General features: G+C 41.3%; 2 protein-coding genes across 6 annotated transcripts; one reads left to right on the top strand and one right to left on the bottom strand.

The window, feature by feature from the left end:
- The first annotated feature begins 281 nt into the window (after nt 1-281).
- Nucleotides 282-4420, top strand: rabepk (Rab9 effector protein with kelch motifs). Of its 4 annotated transcripts, none has more exons than XM_065965710.1 (7): nt 282-466; nt 825-930; nt 1011-1165; nt 2148-2303; nt 2604-2768; nt 3516-3665; nt 3840-4420. In XM_065965710.1, the coding sequence occupies exons 2-7, from the start codon at nt 878-880 to the stop codon at nt 4343-4345; spliced, it is 1185 nt and encodes a 394-aa protein (XP_065821782.1). In that variant the 5' UTR covers nt 282-466; nt 825-877; the 3' UTR covers nt 4346-4420. The 4 variants fall into 4 exon arrangements, with proteins under 4 accessions (XP_065821782.1, XP_065821781.1, XP_065821780.1 ...); XM_065965709.1 differs by having other exon boundaries at nt 283-466; nt 822-930; XM_065965708.1 differs by lacking the exon at nt 282-466 and adding an exon at nt 478-682.
- Nucleotides 4421-4847: 427 nt separating this feature from the next.
- LOC136183186 (endoplasmic reticulum chaperone BiP-like) lies at nt 4848-9945 on the bottom strand. Of its 2 annotated transcripts, none has more exons than XM_065965706.1 (9): nt 9777-9945; nt 7563-7716; nt 7225-7456; nt 6979-7116; nt 6777-6889; nt 6292-6682; nt 5940-6177; nt 5686-5853; nt 4848-5563 (listed from the first exon to the last, which is right to left on the bottom strand). In XM_065965706.1, the coding sequence occupies exons 2-9, from the start codon at nt 7676-7678 to the stop codon at nt 4995-4997; spliced, it is 1965 nt and encodes a 654-aa protein (XP_065821778.1). In that variant the 5' UTR covers nt 7679-7716; nt 9777-9945; the 3' UTR covers nt 4848-4994. The 2 variants fall into 2 exon arrangements, with proteins under 2 accessions (XP_065821778.1, XP_065821777.1); XM_065965705.1 differs by lacking the exon at nt 9777-9945 and adding an exon at nt 8467-8494.
- Between the last annotated feature and the right edge of the window lie 884 nt (nt 9946-10829).

Here is a 10829-nt window from a genome sequence, read left to right as displayed (position 1 = left end):
GCTTATTCAACTTTAAACTTTTTTAACTGAAAAGACGATAATTAACTTCACCTGTGAAGGGGTCTGATGATGCCCCCCCCCCCCCCCCCCCTCCACAGCCTACCTCTCTTCTCACTTACATTCAAGAGGAAGACGCTGTTTTGAGTCTTATGGGCAGGAAATACACTTCCGTGAGAGACTCATTGATAAACATTATGTTTCACTGATAATAACATCGGGATTTGGGTTGAAGTTAGTCGCGACATTATAAGGCTCTGGGATGGCCAAGCGAGCGAATTGAACTGCGCATGCGCTGTGAGAACTACAGCAACTACGTTTAGAACGTACACAAACAAAACAATTTACGTACAGTTCACTTCGCTGTCACTGCTGTTACTGAACGGACGTAAGACAACGCTGCAACCGAGCAACGTTTCGTATTTATAAGACACGAGTAAAGAAGTCTCTTTTTCACCCGGAAGAACAGGTCAGTGTGTAGGAAGCTCTTCAAAGACGCTCATTCGAGTTAGCACGTAGCAGCTTGATAACCGCACTGTGTGTTCACAACTCATCAGCGTGACACATGCATGAAGGTTTATTTTACAGATGTTACTAACTGGATCTTACAAGCCACCCTTGTGCGAAACCGTGTGCATAAAATGTCTATAGAAGCTCCTTAATATGTGGATTATAGAGATGTCATGTAAGGGCTTCTGTATATGTGGTGGTAATGACAATATTATATCTACAATAATGTAGACCAAGGTTAAAGGTTTGTCACTTAGTAACCTTATTATTTACAATCTGTGGTTTGTAAATTGTATGTGCTTGGTTGATGACAGCAGGGAGCATCAAAAGGAACAACAACACATGGTCCATTCATTCATCCTTGACAGCCATGGAGTTTCTCCCTGTACTTGACCCCCTAGATAAACCCAAAGCAGGAATATGGTAAGTGAATGTATCTAAGAGCATCTTGATGTAAATGTCACTGTTTGTCTTTGTGTTAACTTTTACTGTCTGTTCAACAGGTATTCTTTGATGCCCAGAGGAAGTGCTCCAGGTGTCAGTGTGGGTCACACCTGCACGTTCATTCCACCTGCAGATGAGGGAAAGGGAAGCATCCTTATTGTTGGAGGAGCAAACCCAAGCGGCAGTTTCACACATTGCAACATCATAAATCTAGGTCAGTGGTTCTCAAACTTTTTAGACTGCGTACCACCTCTCCAAGTACCACCATTATGGTAGACGTTGAAATACACTGTAGGCCGATTTCAACATGTATTTTTAATGCAAGAGGCAAATTAATTCATAAAAAAAAGAATATTATTTATTATTGTCTGCTGGCAGGCACACTGTAGGCCTACTAACGGTTAGCGCTAGAACTTGCACACACAAAAGTGCAGAAAAATAAAAATGACAACTTTAGACCAACAACCTGTTTGGAAATACATACATTAATCTGTTACTGTAGGTCTACATTCACAGAATATAATATATGTTAATATATCTGTTACTGTAGGCCTACATTCACAAAATATAATATATCTGTTCATATATCTGTTACTGTAGGTCTACATTCACAAAATATAATATATCTGTTCATATATCTGTTAATGTAGGCCTACATTCACAAAATATCTGTTATTGTAGGCCTACAGCTGTTTGCTGCTGTTTCAGTACTGAACTATAACGGAATATCGAGTGGAACTTTTCAAAACGCGAGGCGTACTCCTGTTGTTGTTTATGTGTGTGCGTGAGCATAAATTGAGCAGATTAAAGTTGTTTGTTGCAAAAACTAGATTAATTTAGAGGGGAAAACACATTTGATATAAATACAACCCAATAGATACAAGATACAAAAATTGTGGTTTTATGCTGATCGGGTTTGTTTTTTATATTGTGGAGATTTCTTTGCGTACCACCACAGGGAGCCCATACCATAGTTTGAGAACCACTGATCTAGGTAATTGAAAGAGACTGTGCAGAGATATTATGTCTGCAGTTACAAGCAATTTCAAAAATTTTGACTGACTTTGATTGTGAAAAACCATATTGCTAAAAGGTGTTTATCATTGTTGTTTACTTTGAAGTGTCATCTGTGTTCCCATGTCTTCTATATTGTTAGACATTTTTTGGGGTATTTTTCCTCTCTCTGACTCCCCCAGATAATCATGAGTGGGACATCCCAGAGTGGGAGGGTTTGGACTCGCGGTATGAACACTGCTGCTTTGTCCCAGAAAGCTGTCCTCAGAGCCTGTGGGTGTTTGGAGGGGCACAGCAGAGCGGCAACCGCAATTGTATCCAGAATGTACAGCTAACAGGTAAATCCCAATTCAAATGAATCCAGTACTCTCTTATTTTCAGATGGTTTCCCTGACTAATTCCAATTCACATGAAGAAGAGGTGCTAATATACTGTGTATGTTACTTTGGAATTATCTGATGTAGTGAAAAACTAAAGTCTCTCTGCCCTCCTTCAGACATGTTTGTAATCTTTCAGGTATATAAATAACTCTATTAATGTAATTTTTGTTTTTAATTCTTTTTTAACCAGTGATGTTCCCATTTCTGAACAGACAGACTAATATTATTGTACATGAACAATTATTCCTGTGTGACCAGACAGTGGGTCTTCCTGGAAGAGTGTATCTGTGAATGGTAAACCCCCCAGCCCGAGAACATACCACACCAGCTCCGCCTGCCTCGGGGACAGACTGTACGTCTTTTCGGGTGGGGAAGCAGGAGCTGCACCTGTCGCAGACCCCACACTTCACGTCTTTGATACAGGTTTGTGTTTAATTAACCAGCTGCTCAACATACAGTAGGTGTATCATACAGAGCTTTACAGTGGTATTAGCCACTGATTCCACAATGATAGAAATGTTTCACCTGTTGGAAAGCACTGGTGAAACTTTGTATCACATGCAAAGCTTATGAACATGTTGTATATTCTTGCGTTTCCAACTCCCAGTCATTATTTCTTCTTGGTATATTGTGTTACAAGGAACTCTGACACAATTCTGCCACACAATCAGGCGTCATTTTTTTGTTTGTTGAATAATGCTGGACATACAGCGTCTTTCCATTTAACTTGATGTTTGGTTTCTATTTCAATTCTCAATTTTTCTTTTTTTTTATTTGTTTGTGAAAGATCCTGTTAGTAATTTCGGTTTATGTCAATTTTGGCGCTCTCTGTGGACAAAACAGTACATCTTATTTCACTGCTGATTTTTTCCTGTACATGTATAAAAATTGTTTTTAACAAAAAATCTCATGCTACTTTCTTCAAACAGTCAAACGTATCACTGATTGTGAATATTTTCCATGGAAATTCCTTTGCAGCGAGCTGTAAATCACCTGGTACACCTACCCCGCTGCAATAGTTACAGGCGTTCAAAAGACAAAGTATAGAAACAATCAGAGTTGTTTGCTTTTGTAGGTCATATAAGGACATCCGTTTTCATTTCAGTCTGTTTCATGACGTAGACAGCAATACGGGAATATGAGATCACTTTTATCTTAATTTCCCCCCAGCCTCTTCCGCCTGGTCCCAACCGGAAACACAAGGCAGACAGCCGCCAGCCAAACATGGCCATGTTATCGTAGCAGCAGGTTCAAAGATCTACATCCATGGGGGCATGGCCGGGGACAAATTCCACAATGACGTGTTCTCTCTCGATACAAGTAAGACTGATCACTCCTGAAGTGTAATACGTTTTGTGTGTGATTTAATAAAATTAAAATCTATTTTCAAAGTTTTCTAAATGATAATACAAGATTAAAATAAAGAGCCTCAAAACTTGGGAATGTCATGTTTGTTTGATTAAAAAAATAAAACAAAGTGTCTACTGTTCAAAGAGATCATGAAGTGGGAGAAGGTGCAAGTCAAAGGAGATATCCCACCAGGAGTAGCAGCCCACTCAGCTGTGGCTTTGGGAAAGAACATCTATATCTTTGGGGGAATGACAGCAGAAGGAGCGACCAACTCCATGTATAGATTCAACACTGGTAATAGAATTTTCATTAATCTTGTCATTGAATATTTGTACCTTATCACATCATACGCAGAAAGTTGTATTACATTTAAAACTGTGGTTGAGAAGTTTAAACCTCCAATGTTATCCATTATGTTTGCAGACAAAAGCAGATGGGTCCTTATGAAGTTTGAAGGGGATATGCCCCCCAACCGCCTGGACCACTCCATGTGTTTATTGCCCTGGACGGTGCATGCTGAGGGGAATGGAGATAAGGAGCAGGCCGACTGCCCAACAGCCTCAGAGACAATACATTTGGCCTTTGTATTTGGAGGGATGGATACCCAGGGTGTCATTCATAATGACTGTGTTGTGACTGTGGTTTCATGATGATGTAATACTCACTAAAGTTTAAATAAATTGTTTTTAAGAACTCTTCTGTCTTGATTAAATCAACAAACCCAAGATACATTTTTTAATTCTGTAAATACTGAAATGGCAGGTTTCCAAGTTTGGAGCTCTTGAGAATTCATCTTAGTGCTACAAAAGGCTGAAATATTGATTGTGACCAGGTACACTATGAAATGACAGACACCAGATTTGGATTTTTTATCAAACATTTATTTCAATGTCTCATCAACGATCAGATTCAATAAATAACTTTTAGCCTTGACTGTGGACATAATGAGCCCTTGATCCCACAGACTTCCAACTCAAATGACCCACTAACACCTGCCCCAACCCACCCACTAAGTCCCTCCCCACAACATCACCCCAACAGGACTGCCTGAGAACAGCAGCAGCAAGCCTCATATCCAGGCTGACGAATATCTCCGCCTTCCAGCGAAGAGAACACCTCTCACACACTGAAACTTGTTTTTTTTTTAAAGTCTTTCAGAGGATTTAGTAGGGTTGCTTGTTATGGCCACCCCTTCCCAACCGTTCCTCTCACGATTTGAGTCTCATCAGTTCATTATGTACATCTAAGTGCCACTAACAGAGAGGCAAGGGGCGACAAAACAGTTGATGGCAAACTTGCCTACAACTCATCCTTCTCGTCTTGCTCGGCTTCTGCGCCCTCTGGTGGTGGTCCTCCTGCACTGCCGTAAAGCTTGCTGATAATTGGTTGTACCACTTCCTCAAGCTCCTTCTTCTTAGCCTGGAAGTCTTCCAGCTCAGCCTCCTGGTGTGACTCCATCCACTCAATCTTCTCCTCTACTGCCTTCTCAATGATTTCTTTGTCCTCATCCGACAGCTTGCCGCCGAGCTTTTCCTTGTCTCCGATCTGGTTCTTCAGAGAGTAAGCGTAGCTCTCCAGCTCATTGCGGGCGTCGATCCTCTCCTTCAGCTTCTTGTCGTCATCGGCGAAGCGCTCTGCATCGTTCACCATGCGCTCGATGTCCTCTGGCGTCAGGCGGTTCTGGTCGTTTGTGATGGTGATCTTGTTCTTGTTGCCTGTACCTTTGTCCTCGGCTGTGACACGCAGGATACCGTTGACATCGATCTCGAAGGTGACCTCAATCTGTGGCACACCACGAGGGGCGGGAGGGATGCCAGTCAGGTCGAATGTGCCCAGCAGATGGTTGTCTTTTGTGAGAGGACGCTCACCTAGAGACAGAATCAATGAATAAACTTTTGCAAAATTCCATTTTTTTTTTCTGCATACCAAAAAAACCCAACAGCTATTTTTAAACTTTTTTTTCTTCATGTTGGGTATGCACAATTCTTACCTTCATAAACCTTAATGGTGACAGTGGGCTGGTTATCAGAAGCTGTAGAGAAGATCTGGGATTTCTTTGTAGGCACCACAGTGTTCCTGGGGATCAGTTTAGTCATCACTCCTCCAACAGTCTCAATACCAAGAGTCAGGGGGCACACGTCCAGAAGAACAACATCTCCTGTAAGATAGGAACATTATTAGTACACAATATAAAAGCTAGTTCAGCGAATTAGAATTAAATGATGCGAGACGATGATAACCTACCAGTGTCCTCCTCTCCAGAAAGCACTCCAGCCTGCACAGCAGCTCCGTATGCCACGGCCTCATCAGGGTTGATGCCTCTGGAGGGCTCTTTGCCACTGAAGAACTCCTTCACCAGCTGCTGGATTTTGGGGATACGGGTGGAGCCTCCAACCAAGACAATCTCATCAATGTCAGGCTTCTTCAGGTCAGAGTCTTCCAGTACTTTCTGCACAGGCTTCATGGTGGAACGGAACAGGTCCTGGAAAAAGAAAAAAGGTTCAACTGTTAGTAAATCATGTTTCATAAACAAGAGGGTAACATTATACTAGAGTTACAGTTTTTCTATAACCAAAATGTTGGTTCAATTATTTACCATGTTGAGCTCTTCAAACTTGGCACGGGTCAGGGTCTCAGAGAAGTCCTCTCCCTCAAAGAAGGACTCGATCTCAATGTGGGCCTGGTGCTGAGCGGACAGCGCCCTCTTTGCCTTCTCGACCTCACGACGCAGCTTCTGCACTGCCCTGTTGTCTTTGCGCACATCTTTGCCGGTCTTCTTCTTGTACAGCTTGATGAAGTGCTCCATGACGCGCTGGTCGAAGTCCTCACCTCCAAGATGAGTGTCACCACTGGTTGACACCACCTCAAACACACCGTTGTCGATGGTCAGCAGGGAGACGTCGAAGGTGCCACCGCCAAGATCGAAAACGAGAATTTTCTTCTCGCCGTCTCTCTTGTCAAGACCGTAAGCAATGGCGGCAGCAGTTCTAAAAAAAAAAAAAAGGAAGATACGTTAATACAAAAATGAAGGGAAATATTTTACAAACACAACAACAAACATCATTTTCATTCAAAACTTACGGCTCATTGATGATTCTCATGACATTCAGACCAGCGATGGTTGCAGCATCCTTAGTGGCCTGACGCTGGGCGTCATTGAAATAGGCAGGGACAGTGACCACAGCATCTGTAACCTGACAAAAAGGATAAACTCATTAGCTTTGATTGAACATCATTTTGATGAGGTACATATTTTAAATGTATTTTTTTCATGTGTTTGTACCTTCTTGCCCAAATAAGCCTCAGCAGTCTCCTTCATTTTAGTCAGCACCATGGCAGAGATCTCCTCAGGAGCAAATGTCTTCATCGTGCCACCACCAATGTCTACCTGAATATGGGGCTTGCTCTTCTTCTCAGTTACCTAAAAAGGAACATGAATCAATGTTACAAACAGAGAATGAAGCTCAAACGATACCAAAAAAGGACCTTAAGACTCTTAACAGTAACGTCAAGAAATGCAGAAACTTACTTTGAACGGCAGGTACTTGATGTCCTGCTGCACAGTCGAGTCTCCCCAAGTGCGCCCAATCAACCTCTTGGCATCGAAGACGGTGTTCTCAGGGTTAGACGTCAGCTGGTTCTTGGCAGCGTCGCCAATCAGACGCTCACCCTCGCTGGTGAAGGCCACGTACGATGGAGTGATGCGGCTACCCTGGTCATTGGCGATGATCTCCACACGCCCATTCTTGAACACTCCGACACTAAAAAGGAAAAAAAAAAAAAACAATTAAGAAATGATTAGTGTTATCCACATTTAAAAGTTGCGTGTAAAACAATCAAGACAGCTGTCACTTTGTCTCTATTTACCATGAGTAGGTGGTCCCGAGGTCGATTCCAACCACAGTCCCCACGCTGTCCTTCTTGTCGTCGTCGTCGGCGAACACGGTGCCGGCCACCAACATTACAACCCACAGCAGCTTCATCTTGGCTTGTTTATACTCCAGTATGTGAAAAAAAAAATCTACAGAAAGAAACAAATCATTAGAACAATGTGGCTTTACCTTAGCTGTCTACCATTTCACAAAGCTAGTGTCAAACAATGATGGAGTGTCATTTTCTGGGATTTGGAGTCATTGTGTGAGAGAAGCGTGGTTTTCAAAGTCTTAAAAAGAACATGGGGTCAACTGGGTGGAGCAACACCGCCTCTTTTTCACTGTTAACACCCCTGGCTACTCCCCCCCCCCCCTTCCCCCCTCCCCATCCGCCGGTACCTAGCTTAACCACGTTGGCGTGCTTAGCAGACATGCAAGGCAACATATCTAATCACAAGGGCCAGCTACTTTGTCATTATTATCACATTGTTTAACTATATGCATTAAAAAAAAAGAAGTAAGTTTGGTAAAATATATCACTATCGTCACTACTATATATCACTATCGTCACTATCGTTATTCTCCATTTATATGCTGCCTCTTGGCCAAATAATTGAACGCCACAATGTCTCCTTTCACTGCTACGCAGACGACACACAGATATACCTTCCTTTGAGACCTGAGGACCCTAGGAGCCTAGCTGCTGTCAGAAACTGCCTAAACGATATCAACTGCTGGATGGCGCAAAACTTTCTCCAACTGAACAATTCTAAATCTGAAATCATAGTATTCAACCCGCCAAACACCACTCATATCTCAAAGAGCAGCCTCGGTCCCTTATTCACCAATGTCCAACCCACCGCCAGAAATCTAGGAATAACATTCGATTGCAATCTCACCTTTGAATCCCATATCAAAACAGTTGTCCGATCAAGCTTCTTCCATCTACGCACCATCTCCAAAATTAAAACAATCCTAACCCAACGAGACCTTGAAAAGATCATCCACGCCCTCATCTTCTCCCGACTTGACTACTGTAACTCCCTCTTTTCCGGAATCACAAATAAGTCACTGTCTCGCCTCCAGCTGGTCCAAAATGCAGCAGCTAGGCTTCTTACTGGTTGTAACAGACGACATCACATCACTCCAATTTTAGCTTCATTACATTGGCTTCCTGTACGTTTTAGAATCGATTTTAAGATTTTACTCATTACTTTTAAAGCACGGACGGGGCTGGCTCCAAGCTATATAACAGAGTTACTGACACCATATGAGCCAGCCCACAGTCTTAGATCCTCGGGTGGGGGCCTCCTGGTCGTTCCAAAGTCCAGACTTAAAACTAAAGGTGACCGGGCCTTTTCAGTCAGGGCCCCTGGACTTTGGAACGACCTCCCTGAGGAGATAAGACTTGCAGATTCCCTCAATTTTTTTAAATCCCTTCTTAAAACATACTTTTACAGACTTGCTTTTATGTGATGTCGTCTTCTTAATGTCTTCTCTTACTGGTTTTACTATTTTTATCTTCTTCTACTTCTTACTGTCTTTTATTTATGGTCTTATCTCGTATTTATGCTCATATCTTAACTCCTCTTGTGTTTTAACTTGGTAATTTCTGATCTTACTTACTTTGTCTATTTATGTTTTGTATTTATAGTTAATTTTTATTTTTATTAATATTATAGTTTTGGGTTTTTTGATCCTTTAACCACTTGTTTTTATTTCTTTTACTACGCTTACCTTCTCATTGCTTTTTATTTGCTTTTATCTCTTAGTTTCTTACATCTTTTTAAATCTTTGGTCCTCTTGGTCTCAGCTCGTGTTGTTGGGTTCTTGTGTTCCTGGGTTCTTATGATGGTTCTTATGATGGTTCTTATGATGGTTGGATTATATATGTCTGGGTGTGTATCGTGCACTTTGGGTTCTTTTCTGTTGAATTGTATTTAATTATTTTTGGTATTTTGCATCTGTTATATTCTTACTGTTGTTAATGTTTTTCTGTGTTTGGTTTAGTTTGCTTTGTTCTTGCTGTTTGTCAAAGCACTTTGTAAACCTGTGTTTTTAAAAGGTGCTATATAAATAAAGTTATTATTATTATTATTATTATTATTATTATTACCTCAGCTTGCTTGGTCAGAATGAAAATTGTTTCACAACGTGAAAAAATACAACGTCGTCACATTATCGTATTCAAAGAAATGTTTCCACGTACCTGAATAACAATGTCGTCAATTAATTAACGGCCTTCACGTCGTCTCGGATAGGACCAGCCTCTCAACGCCAAAGCGTGTCCGTCTTCTTCTGTCTCTTAGTGTTTTTTTCCCCGTCTGTGAAGTGATGTTGAATGAACCGCGCTCTCTTCCATATATAAGCCGTCACTTCTTCCCCAATCGGAGAGGCCCGCGATTGGCTGAGCGGCTGCTCGTTGGAAAGCCCCGCGACACGCTGGCACTCCCGCGTCTTGGCAATGTCACCGATACTGGGCCGCTTTATTGCCGCTGCATGTGATGCATGTGACTAGTCAGTGACCTTAAAGTGAAGGCTGTTACATCAGATGAGTTAGATTGTCTGGACGTTTCATCTTATAATGTACACAAGTTCAATTAAGGCTCAACATCCCCACTTAAAATGCAAGAAACCTGCAGTACTTTAAACCTTGACTTTATAACAGGCTCACAACAGCTTAAATTACAAATGCACTTAATTATTTTGTACAATATACACATCTGCAGGTCGAGGAGCACAGACAAAAAAATCACACTCTATTCTACTATGAGAATTATATATTTATATTATATTATATATAATTGTGTTTGTTTTAATCATGACGCTCTATGGTTTTCCAACAAACACACAGTCTACTCTGTTGTAAAACCAATGTATGGTGTAAAAAAATACAAGAAACAGAGTGAAAAACACTTTTATAGCAGGAATCAATCTGCCACTGGGGTGAGGATCAAAAACAAATCAGCTTGTTTCAGGAATTTGTGAATTTGTATTGTTTAATAGTATCACTGATCTACTTTCTTTTTTTTTCTTTCTCTTTTATTATTTCTTCATTCAATCATGTGTTCATTAATGGGTTGTTTTAAGGGGTTCAAACTGTAGAAAAAGGAGCACATTCAAACAACAAAAACACTTCTGGTGAATAACCACATAAAGAGTTACAGAAAGTAGAAAAGTCAGCAAACTCGATGTGTCCTTAAAGAGCACTGATGCAACGCTGCACACTGCTGCTCTACCCTGATTAAAATATGTTATTCTA

The sequence above is a fragment of the Labrus bergylta genome, chromosome 17 (genome assembly GCF_963930695.1).
Source record: "Labrus bergylta chromosome 17, fLabBer1.1, whole genome shotgun sequence".
Classification (NCBI taxonomy): Eukaryota; Metazoa; Chordata; class Actinopteri; order Labriformes; family Labridae; genus Labrus; species Labrus bergylta.
This window is presented reverse-complemented; position numbering and strand designations above follow the sequence as displayed.